Genomic DNA, 10,334 nt, shown 5'->3' with positions numbered 1-10,334 from the left:
CTAATAGGATTGAAACCTGAAAGTTACTCTTTAATGCTTTTAGTATACCAGAAGCATGGGTGATGGTAAGACTTAATTTCTCTCACGGGCTTGCAAACTTCAAAAACTGTGTACGTTTAATCAGAAAATCAAAATGTGTACCGTAGTATTTGTTTATAGGTGTGGTAAAAAATGGTGCATACAAATATGAAGATGGCACAAAATACATTGGAGACTGGAATGGAAAAGGCTTGAAACATGGTGCTGGTTCTTTGCTACTTCCTGACGGAACACGTTACGACGGTGGTTTTCAAAATGGATTGTGTTCTGGTTTAGGAGTAATAGTGTTTCCAGATGGAGCAAAGTAAATGTTATTGTGAAACATGTCTTTTAAGTTATACAACTTTTTAACAAGTTTTATGTATCAGATACGAGGGTGAATTTATGCAAGGCTGGTTTCACGGCCATGGTGTATTTTGGAGATCGGATGGTATGAAATTTGAAGGAGAGTTTCGCGGCGGTCGTGTATGGGGCCTAGGTACGTAGAACGTTATAAGTATATAACATTTCACGCAGTATTTACAAGCCGCTGTTTCAAATTAAGGATTGGTCACGTATTCCGACGGATCTCATGGATTTCCTAGAAACGAGGGTTTCTTTCAAGATTGTAAACTGGTACGTCGTAAACATTGTCCAGACATTGTACAAAAGGCACAGAAGATTTCTATGATGGCGCGTGCCCAATGTAGTTAAATATTAGGCGCATATAAAAATGAGTAGTATCGAATCTTAATAAAAGTGAAATATTTCATGTTGTTCTTTATTTATTGATTCTATAAACAACGTCACTGGCTTTTAGTCGTTAAGAATTACCTTATTATTTGCTCGTTATTTAAAATGAGAAAATAACGACTACCAAACCAGTATGTCATAAATTGTGGTTTGACATTAGGTCGTTATTACGTAAAATAAAACAGCCATGATTTTGTTTACATTTTAAATCATACGAACACACGTGATCGACGGATTACAAAATAGTAAGTACACACACCGCGTATATATAGACGACAGCGAGCATAGTCTATCTTATTCTGAACTTTGTAATCCACGTTTCCGAAAGGAAATATTTCTTAGCTCTGTGCTATTCGAAAACACTTAAGTTGGACTGTAGTGACGGCATCGCGTAGTTATTTCGCACGGTCATCTAACATTTTTGACGAAAATCTTAGTAACACGGATATATGACGTCAGCAGTTTGATGTTACACGTAGGTACAGGAAAAAATTAATAAATCAACGACTCCGTGGCTCCGTGACCGTTGTCCAGTATAGTCACGAGAATTTAAAAGGCAAATAAGGGTTAAAAGAGGAAGGAGTATCGCGTCGACCAATCTTTACATGTCCACGAGATAGTACTGGTTGGTGCCGAGCCGAGCAGTTTGCTATTGCGCGACGTTGCTATGCCTAGATAAATACAGTGATTGTGATGCAAGTTGTACCAGTTTTTCTAATTCGCCAAAGAACTTAATGAATCGAAAAACTTTATTTAAAATTACGAGCGGTTGTCTGTCAATGTAAACTCGTTAACACCGGATCCATCGATAAAATGAAATTACGCTTCGACGATCAAATGTGGTCAGCTGTATTTAATATCAGTAACTTTGATATCTGTTGATTCACGCGAGTTCGCAGATCGACATAACAACTCGTAAGAATCTAATCTGCTTTGAAATGACGTTACCAGGTAAGAACACATCGCTTCTCGTTCCTCGTATACTCTACGCTGTATGTACCGTATACGGTACAGTTATTACGTTTTCATTCGCTTCGTTTCCCCATCGTTGGCCAGCGTGTGGAAAGTGATACTTGTATTTTGTCCTGTCGCGAGTCCGTTGATTAGCCAATAGTAACGGTATACATATCGTTTTTTTCCCCTCTTCATTGACCAAAATTCTGACAAAAAAAAAAAGGTCGTTTATCGCGTGATCTCGTGATAGTTTCCGTGGTACCAAGCGAACGCGCTTACGCGTATTTGCTGACTGCTGACGCTCGTACGACTCGTCGTTTTAGATCATTTACGAACACTGATAGCGTTACTTTGCGATATCAACGATTTTAACGCTTACGGATTTTGTCAAATCGATTAACGTTTTAAACGAAGATAACGTTAACACGTATTGGTTTATCATTTTTAACGTAATCGTGACTATAGTTAGAAATATTTCGAATAACAACAATTTGATTTTGATTAGCGTGGATTAAGCGTGTGATTAGCACAGTGTCATGCATTTGTTTAAGTTCAAATTAACATTCGTTTCTATAACTCGTTTCTCTTTTGCTCTAAACTGTTTAGCGCGATTATGAGACGCAAAACGAAGTATGTTTTTAATGCCACAAGAATTATTACGTTATATCGTTGTGATGAATTACTATATTTCATATAAATTTTCGTATTATTGTATAATGTATCATTAATTCGAATGTACTCTATTGAAATATATATTAAAGTAAAGCTAGTTTACTGAAAAGTATGATAACATTTTGTATAATCATCTGAACAAGTATATAATGTAGTCATGTTTTTCAGCCATGGTATGCATAATTAAAGTAACCTTTGCTATTTGTTACAATTCAGCATATCATTATGTGTTTACAAAAGGAATGATTTAAAAGACTAGTCGTATTAAAAAATTCTATACAATTCTTTGTGGAAGTTATTTGAAATATAAATTTTTATGTACAATGGTACTTGTTGGTTTCTTACACGAATGCGTCAAATAATAATTAATAATCTGGAATACCGACATGGCATTTAAACATATAAAGATTTTGCTTTATCACATTTTTAGAATAATGATATCGATATAATTTTTATTTTTTTTCTAATTTTTAGTCAAGGAATTATACATTATATCGGAGAGAATTGTAAATAATTTAAAGTTCAACAATGAGCCCTCAGAGTTATAAAAATCATATTGCTACAAAAATGATGGCATCCAATGGTTACACTGGTGCTGAGACACCATCCAAGGAATCCAAAAACCATTCATCTTGTGAGTCATTGAATTGTATGTGTGCTTGGAGTTGCCACTTTTATTTATATTATTTATAATTATAATTATTTCCTATACGCAAAAATAATTTTAATTGTAGCTTTATAAAAGTCGATTAAAAGGAGAACACCTTGAGAACAGAAGTTCTTGTTCGGATTTAACAAATTTAACTTGCTCTGTTTTAACAACTTTGTGCATACTTTTTGTTTCTTGCTCTTTTAAATTTATTTATATTGTAAACGTATGCAATGCAAATTTATAATACACCTGTTACTTGTATTCCTTTATTGTTTGCATAAAAGTTGCTTTTTTAATTTATATTTTATGCTTAAAGTGATTGCATTTTAATTGATAAACTCCCCAAATGTTTAAATACAAATTTTGTTGTAATAATACTATTCTACTGTTGAGACTTTGTGTAAGTTGTGTCCTCTTCTGGAAGATTTGTTCCAATGTTTTGTAAGCATTTCAGCTGGCTTCTTCAAAGGTCAAACAACATCCAGATACTGATATATCGCTTGATCCCTGATAAATCTAGTTTAAATGCTTGCAAAATATTAGGATAATTTTTTCATAAGAACATGATTTGTATCCAAGAAAAAGCCTCAAATTTCTGATTGTAATAATATTGGTTCCCATTCTTTTTTCTTTTTTTTTTTAGCAATGCCATGGTTTGGTATGGATATAGGAGGAACCTTATCCAAACTAGTTTATTTTGAACCTAAAGATATTACAAGGGATGAAGCAGATGCTGAAATAGAAACTGTTAAAAATATTCGGCGGTATTTAGTTAAAAATTCAGCATATGGGAAAACAGGTTATCGAGACACACATTTGCAAGTACGTCCTTTCAGTCATTTGATCCTTTACACCTTTACAAAACAAGACCATATTTTGTACATTGTATTATTTGTATTATAGATGGATAATGTTTGTATTAGAGGTAGACGAGGCACGTTACATTTTATTAGATTTCCTACTAGCGAAATGGGAAATTTTTTAGCATTAGCAAGGTCTAAGGGTATGGCTAATCTCGTAACTACAGTTTGCGCTACCGGTGGTGGAGCCTATAAATTTGAACAAAATTTTAAACAAGTGAGATATTCGTTATATTTTTATACTATTTTTGAAACGCAAATGTTCTTAATTTTTTATACAAATATTTCTTTTGCAGGAAGTAAATATGAATTTAGAAAAATTCGACGAATTAGGTAGTTTAATACATGGCATGCTTTATATAGAGACAACTAATCCACACGAATGTTATTACTGGTCCAATCCTACGGATGACAGTAAATGTCACAAGGTTCCTTATGACTTTTCTGAACCCTACCCCTTTTTGGTACATACAATATTTTAAATATTAAGATATATATTAAATACTAAATGTTACACACTTTGTATGAACTTCTTGCAGCTTGTAAATATAGGGTCAGGAGTAAGCATATTGGCAGTTTATGGGCCAGAGAATTATAAAAGGATCTCTGGAACCAGGTATGTTACTTTTACAGTAATGTCAATACGTAACATCGGATCGAAAGGTTTGTCATTGATACAGTTATTTCATATTTAGTCTAGGTGGTGGTACGTTTTTAGGGTTGTGTTGCTTATTAACTGGATGCAACACATTTGAGGAAGCAATAGAATTAGCAACTGGAGGTGATAATACTAAAGTGGATAAATTGGTTAAGGACATTTATGGTGGCGATTACGGACCTTTTTGTCTTCCTGGAGATCTTGTTGCGAGCAGGTGATCTTTTTAATAATTAAATAAATACATTATGAAAACTAATATTTGTTATTTAAGGGATTGACTTGCATGTTTTTATTATCTATACAGTTTTGGACAAATGAATTCCAAAGACCGTCGAAATGCCGTTAGTAAAGAAGACCTTGCACGCGCAACACTTGTCACTATTACAAATAATATAGGTTCTATTGCCCGTATGTGTGCTGTCAATGAAAAGATTGAAAGGGTAAAGAAACTATTAATCGTAATTCATTTTACACGCAATACTTTACAATGAAAATAATAAGGGTTGGGACTTTCAGGTAGTGTTCGTTGGAAACTTCCTTAGAGTAAATCCTATATCAATGAAACTTTTGGCCTATGCTATGGATTATTGGTCTAAAGGAACAATGAAAGCTTTTTTCTTAGAACATGAGGTGAAGTACATACGAAATACACCTATATCTAACTCGGAAAATATAAAATGATGTCATTAAGACTATTTCTTTCCTTCGATTACAGGGTTACTTTGGTGCATTAGGATGCCTGCTTCAATTTAATGGCGAACTAAGCTAAAACCATAGACAATTGCATAATATATAGCATTCCATTTGATACTCCGACTCGAATGAATCTTTTTCATGAGGATGGTTATGCAATTATTTAACATAATTATTTATTTTTGTTATACAATATTTAATTTCTCAGGAATTATTGTATATGTTGTATATGAAGTTACAATAGCGCATGAAATTTTATCTATGCCAGAGACCTGATGTCAAACTACACTGTCTTCAAATATGATCGTATTTATTACAAATTTTAACAAGCACACTATAATAAGTTATTGTTTCGAAATGTGTTACGTAATTATTGCATAAAGACTGAATATGGCCACAAACCTTGCATGAATTTGTATAAAAAAAAACTATAATGGACCAAAATCGAATTGCATAAAACTTAACTTGGGTCTACTAATATTTTTATAGATCCATTCTTAGAGTCGTACATATAAGGCATGAAATTTGTCATGTTTAAATGGTTTCGATTATTCAAAGCTACTAACACGAAAAGCAATAAATTTGATAAGTACTTAACACCTATTACTACTATTCATATTATTATGAATATTTTATTTTTATTTTTATTATCAGGCATTATGGAATGTAGCGATTAACTAGCATTATGTTACAATTATTAGCAATTGTATAAAATATATGTAACGGTCAGTGGCCATATTTAAAAGTTATTTATATACATTTTCTTAATTCGAGAAATATGGGGGGTAATTTACTAGGTATTTGTCATTATTGAATCGTAACATGCATAACGTGCCTCAAGATGTAGACACCTAACATTATTGTTAAACATTTTTTTATAGAATAATAATTTACAATGTGACGATTAACAGAACGAAATATGTCACGAGGATATTTGTACTATAGCACTATGAAAAAATGTTTCTGCTATACGTACTTTACGATATGTTTGACGTTATAGCTGACATTTGTATGAATTTAAAAATCTAATAAAAATAGATTTGTTTATACGTTTATATTTATGGAGTAGGAACAAATGTAACTTTCTTATATTAATAAATGATTCCATATTTGGCATGAGGTGTTACATTGTTTAAATTGTTATCGTAATATTGTAAATACTGTTTAGTAAATTGTATTATTAAATTTGAATGCATTAAGTTTTCAATGCACTTATTATACACATCACTTTTAATAAAATGATATTATTACTAAGGAACAAAACACGTGAATACTTAAGGAGCTGAATCTACGTATTAAAATAATTAAAAAATGTCCTACATACCTTAACTTTTCAAGTTATGGGCGACTAAAGAAAATGTTCGGAATGTCCACCACGTGCCACAATACACGCTCTTACACGTCCAAACATCGAATACTGGTTTTAAAACCGTATTAAACTCGAAATTGAGATACTGCGAAGTTGGATTACCAATAAACCCTACAATCGGTGATATTTATAAACATCGTATAAGAATAAGTCGTATTAAGGCGTGTACTAGCGTGTTTTGGTGCACAAGGTGAATGTTGTCCTTGATCATTCATCAAAACTAAGGAGTATAGGACATATGTTCAAATGACGTTCGAATATTTTTATGACATCAGAATCGGTTATTTCCACGTTTCTCTGCTATTATTTAAACGACTGTACATAATAAATAAAAAGACACGGAACACAATTGTCACAGTTATACCGGTGCTCGAAAATTTCTGTAGCAGACTATAGTACCTTGAGCTCTCGTAAATCGTGAGTTTTCGTTGCTTAGCAACTATTCGATCAAAATAGTGTAACATTACTTTGAAGTCAAGTAGTGAACTGTTACTACCATTTGTAACTATCAGGAAAACTAAGTGTTTTATAATGACAGTTATTAATATTGTTGTTTATAATTTAATACATTAAATCATTATTTGTAGTAACTCCCAGAATTGTATTTTTGTTATCCTATTTTTCTAACAGCGACTTTTTGTAAAAATGGTAAGTTTTTAAAAGTTTAATTATAAATATGATTAATCAAATTTGTATTAGATATTGATATAAAGTTGGTCCATTATTTTCTTTTATCTGCATCTTATAGGGACCAAAAAAAGCAAAAGCAACAGATACTGTCGATGGAATAGACACGACCAAAATGAGCAGAGAACAGTTGGAAGTCTATTCGCACAAGATACTTGAGGAATTAGAACGAGAAAGAGAGGAAAGAAATTTCTTTCAACTTGAAAGAGACAAGCTCAGAACTTTTTGGGAGATCACAAAGCATCAACTAGATGAAACGCGTACAATTGTCAGGTATTTCTACAATACAGTTAACTAAAACATTTAATTGTGTATTTATGTAATGTCTGTTGTTCATGAAGAAATAAAGAACGCGAGAAAGAGGAACTAACGGAAAAACATGAAGCAGAACTTAAATTGTACAAGCAGAAAGTGAAACACTTGATGTACGAACATCAAATTAATCTATCAGAAACCAAAGCTGAACACATGGTTGCGCTTAAACTGGCGCAAGATGATTATGTAGTCCAAGAAAATGAATTGTACAAAGATAAGAAAGATCTAAAAAAGATACAGAAAGAACAAGAGCTATCGTTTGTTAATGAAATACGTGCATTGAAATTGGTATGAAAGGAAATGTAAATAATTTTTTAATGTTGTTGATCGGATTGATAAAAATTAAACATCATTGTTTAGCAAAATGCAGAGGAAATAGATAAAATAACGAAACAGTTTGAAACTGAGGCTGCAGAAATGGAGCAAAAATACGAACAAAAGTTAACAACCCAATATGAATCTCTAACTCTAAAACATCGTATGGAAATAACTGAAGTGGAAGAGAGAAAAAATACGCAAATCGCGAATTTAATAAAAAATCATGAGACGGCGTTCTCAGAAATGAAAAATTATTATAATGATATTACTTTTAACAATTTGTCCTTGATTAAGAGTATGAAGGTACGATTGATATAAAATTGAAAATTATTGATGTTATAACGCTGTTGGTGTTATAGGAACAAATGGAAGTAATGAGAAGTAACGAGGAGCGGATGAAGAAACAAGTACGAGAATTAACGACTGAGAATAAAAAATATTCTACTGATCTGAAGCTTCACGAGGAGTCTTTAACGCATCTTACTCGTCAACTTGCAAGTTATGAGAAAGATAAACTATCTTTAACTGTTAGTATTTTTAATTCCATAAGACGATCGTACTATATTTTAAAAGGTTTAATTTCTAATAATTTTAGAATACCAAAAAAAGATTAACAGTTATTCAGAAAGATTTCGAGAACTTGAGGTGGGAGAACGAAGTATTGGAATTACGTTTTGAAAAAGTATATCGACAATAAACACGCCCTTTACAGTATAAAAAGTACTTAATTTTAATTAGAATACATTTTATTCGTTAGTGTCAATCTGAAAGGGATGAACTACACTCAAGATTTGTCTCAGCTATACTTGAACTTCAACAAAAAACAGGATTGAAGAACGTCCTTTTAGAAAAGAAACTTGAAAAATTGTCCGATTTATTAGAACAACGAGAAGCACAGATCAGTGAAGTACTTGCTGCTGCTCAATTGGATCCAATGACTGTTGTCAATGCTAATAAAAAATTGGAGGTCGACATTTTTCAAAACTTTGAATTTTTTTCTTTTTTCTTTTCTCTACATTTGAATTACTTGTTTTTTCTTTTGCAGAATATATTGAACAGGAAGAACAGTGCTATACAAGATCTCCAATATGAATTAGCAAAAGTTTGCAAAGCACACGAGGATCTACTTCGAACGTATGAAGCTAAGTTACAAGAATACGGGATTCCAAAGAGCGAACTTGGTTTCCAGCCATTAAAAATAAAGGCAGTAAGTTCGAAACTAGGGTTGGGGCCGGCTGGTCTTGTTACCACAAATCGCTAGGCTCATAACATTTTAATAAAGTTATCTGAAATTTGAATTACAATTAGTCTACGTTTTTTTCCCGACTGATTGCCGAGCGTGTTATCAACGATAATTAGTGAAACGTAAAAGTAGTGAAATACAATTACAGTAGTGCCCACTTAAATGACCGCAGTTATCTCCACCAAATTTTGGAAGCCAAGCGGCTTCGAACATCGGGCGTGACTAATTCATTGATTAATAATTAAATTCTAAGAAGTAACCATGTTCGCTTAAGTGACCGCGGCCAGTCCCGAGCGTGGACAATTAAGTGGGCACTACTCTATCAGGGAAAAAGTATTCACGATTTCTGATGCAGACTACTTTTATTTTGTAAAACAGATAAGTTTCAGCATATCCGTCTTATTTTTATACAAATTACATAAAATCATCACAGAGAACGTACAGAGTAGGTCAATATCAGTGCCTGAAAGTTGTATTCATTTATAATTATTCCTATTTGATTTATACCTCAACACTTTCATAAATTCTGAATCGTGATACATATTCGTATCATCACCTTGACCATAATTTTTTTTCATAATTTAACAACTAACAGGCATCAAATACATTGAAGATGCTTTATATATATATACATGTGTATATATACATATATACGCATGTTAACATATAGACATAGACACATGGACTAGACTAATTTATAAAATATTATAAATCGAATATATCAGGTCACGTGGTTAATAAATTTGAAACACTTATATACTGGGCTTATGTAAAATACGTTTTTCTTCAATCTATTGATTTTTTCGGTTTTGGAAATATTTAATTGTTAAGTGAAGAAATAATTCATCCTTTTTTGCATATTTGTAAACATTATATAATACCTTGTATAGATATAATTTCACCGCGCGCGCGCGCGCGCGTGTGTGTGTGTGTGTGTTATGGGGAGAGGGGGGATGTGTACAAGGTACACTAACAAATGCATATATTTTCTGTACACACACATATATTTATACGTGTTAGAAAAGTCTCTATTTCAATTCCGGGCAATTTTGTTTTCAAGGAGTGTAATGCGTGAGTTAAAAAGAAAATTGTGGGAGAGGAAGTGTCAGAGCAGTCGACCGACAAAAGCGTGCTAAACGAGA

The 10,334-nt window shown here is 32.4% G+C and overlaps 3 protein-coding genes across 8 annotated transcripts; all 3 read left to right on the top strand.

Annotated features, from left to right (window-relative positions):
• Positions 1 to 11: 11 nt before the first annotated feature.
• LOC122405516 (MORN repeat-containing protein 4 homolog) lies at positions 12 to 792 on the top strand. The gene is made up of 4 exons (XM_043410329.1): positions 12 to 65; positions 160 to 343; positions 408 to 517; positions 584 to 792. Exons 1-4 carry the CDS (start codon positions 56 to 58, stop codon positions 730 to 732), a joined length of 453 nt encoding a protein of 150 aa, XP_043266264.1. The 5' UTR covers positions 12 to 55; the 3' UTR covers positions 733 to 792.
• Positions 793 to 1,024: 232 nt separating this feature from the next.
• LOC122405512 (pantothenate kinase 3) lies at positions 1,025 to 6,210 on the top strand. Of its 6 annotated transcripts, none has more exons than XM_043410318.1 (10): positions 1,025 to 1,246; positions 2,872 to 3,046; positions 3,693 to 3,871; positions 3,953 to 4,126; positions 4,206 to 4,373; positions 4,449 to 4,525; positions 4,605 to 4,781; positions 4,872 to 5,007; positions 5,084 to 5,197; positions 5,283 to 6,209. In XM_043410318.1, the coding sequence occupies exons 2-10, from the start codon at positions 2,926 to 2,928 to the stop codon at positions 5,334 to 5,336; spliced, it is 1,200 nt and encodes a 399-aa protein (XP_043266253.1). In that variant the 5' UTR covers positions 1,025 to 1,246; positions 2,872 to 2,925; the 3' UTR covers positions 5,337 to 6,209. The 6 variants fall into 6 exon arrangements, with proteins under 6 accessions (XP_043266253.1, XP_043266257.1, XP_043266252.1 ...); XM_043410322.1 differs by lacking the exon at positions 1,025 to 1,246 and adding an exon at positions 1,286 to 1,722 and having other exon boundaries at positions 2,872 to 3,031; positions 5,283 to 6,210; XM_043410317.1 differs by lacking the exon at positions 1,025 to 1,246 and adding an exon at positions 1,286 to 1,722.
• Positions 6,211 to 6,478: 268 nt separating this feature from the next.
• On the top strand, positions 6,479 to 9,282 carry LOC122405510 (dynein regulatory complex subunit 4). Its single transcript, XM_043410315.1, has 9 exons — positions 6,479 to 6,819; positions 7,260 to 7,277; positions 7,378 to 7,589; positions 7,658 to 7,919; positions 7,992 to 8,252; positions 8,309 to 8,476; positions 8,545 to 8,631; positions 8,707 to 8,916; positions 8,995 to 9,282. Exons 2-9 carry the CDS (start codon positions 7,275 to 7,277, stop codon positions 9,208 to 9,210), a joined length of 1,419 nt encoding a protein of 472 aa, XP_043266250.1. The 5' UTR covers positions 6,479 to 6,819; positions 7,260 to 7,274; the 3' UTR covers positions 9,211 to 9,282.
• The last annotated feature ends 1,052 nt before the right edge of the window (positions 9,283 to 10,334 follow it).

This window comes from Colletes gigas, unplaced genomic scaffold (assembly GCF_013123115.1).
Source record: "Colletes gigas isolate AHSC1104 unplaced genomic scaffold, ASM1312311v1 Colletes_gigas_Sc00004, whole genome shotgun sequence".
Classification (NCBI taxonomy): domain Eukaryota; kingdom Metazoa; phylum Arthropoda; class Insecta; order Hymenoptera; family Colletidae; genus Colletes; species Colletes gigas.
This window is presented reverse-complemented; position numbering and strand designations above follow the sequence as displayed.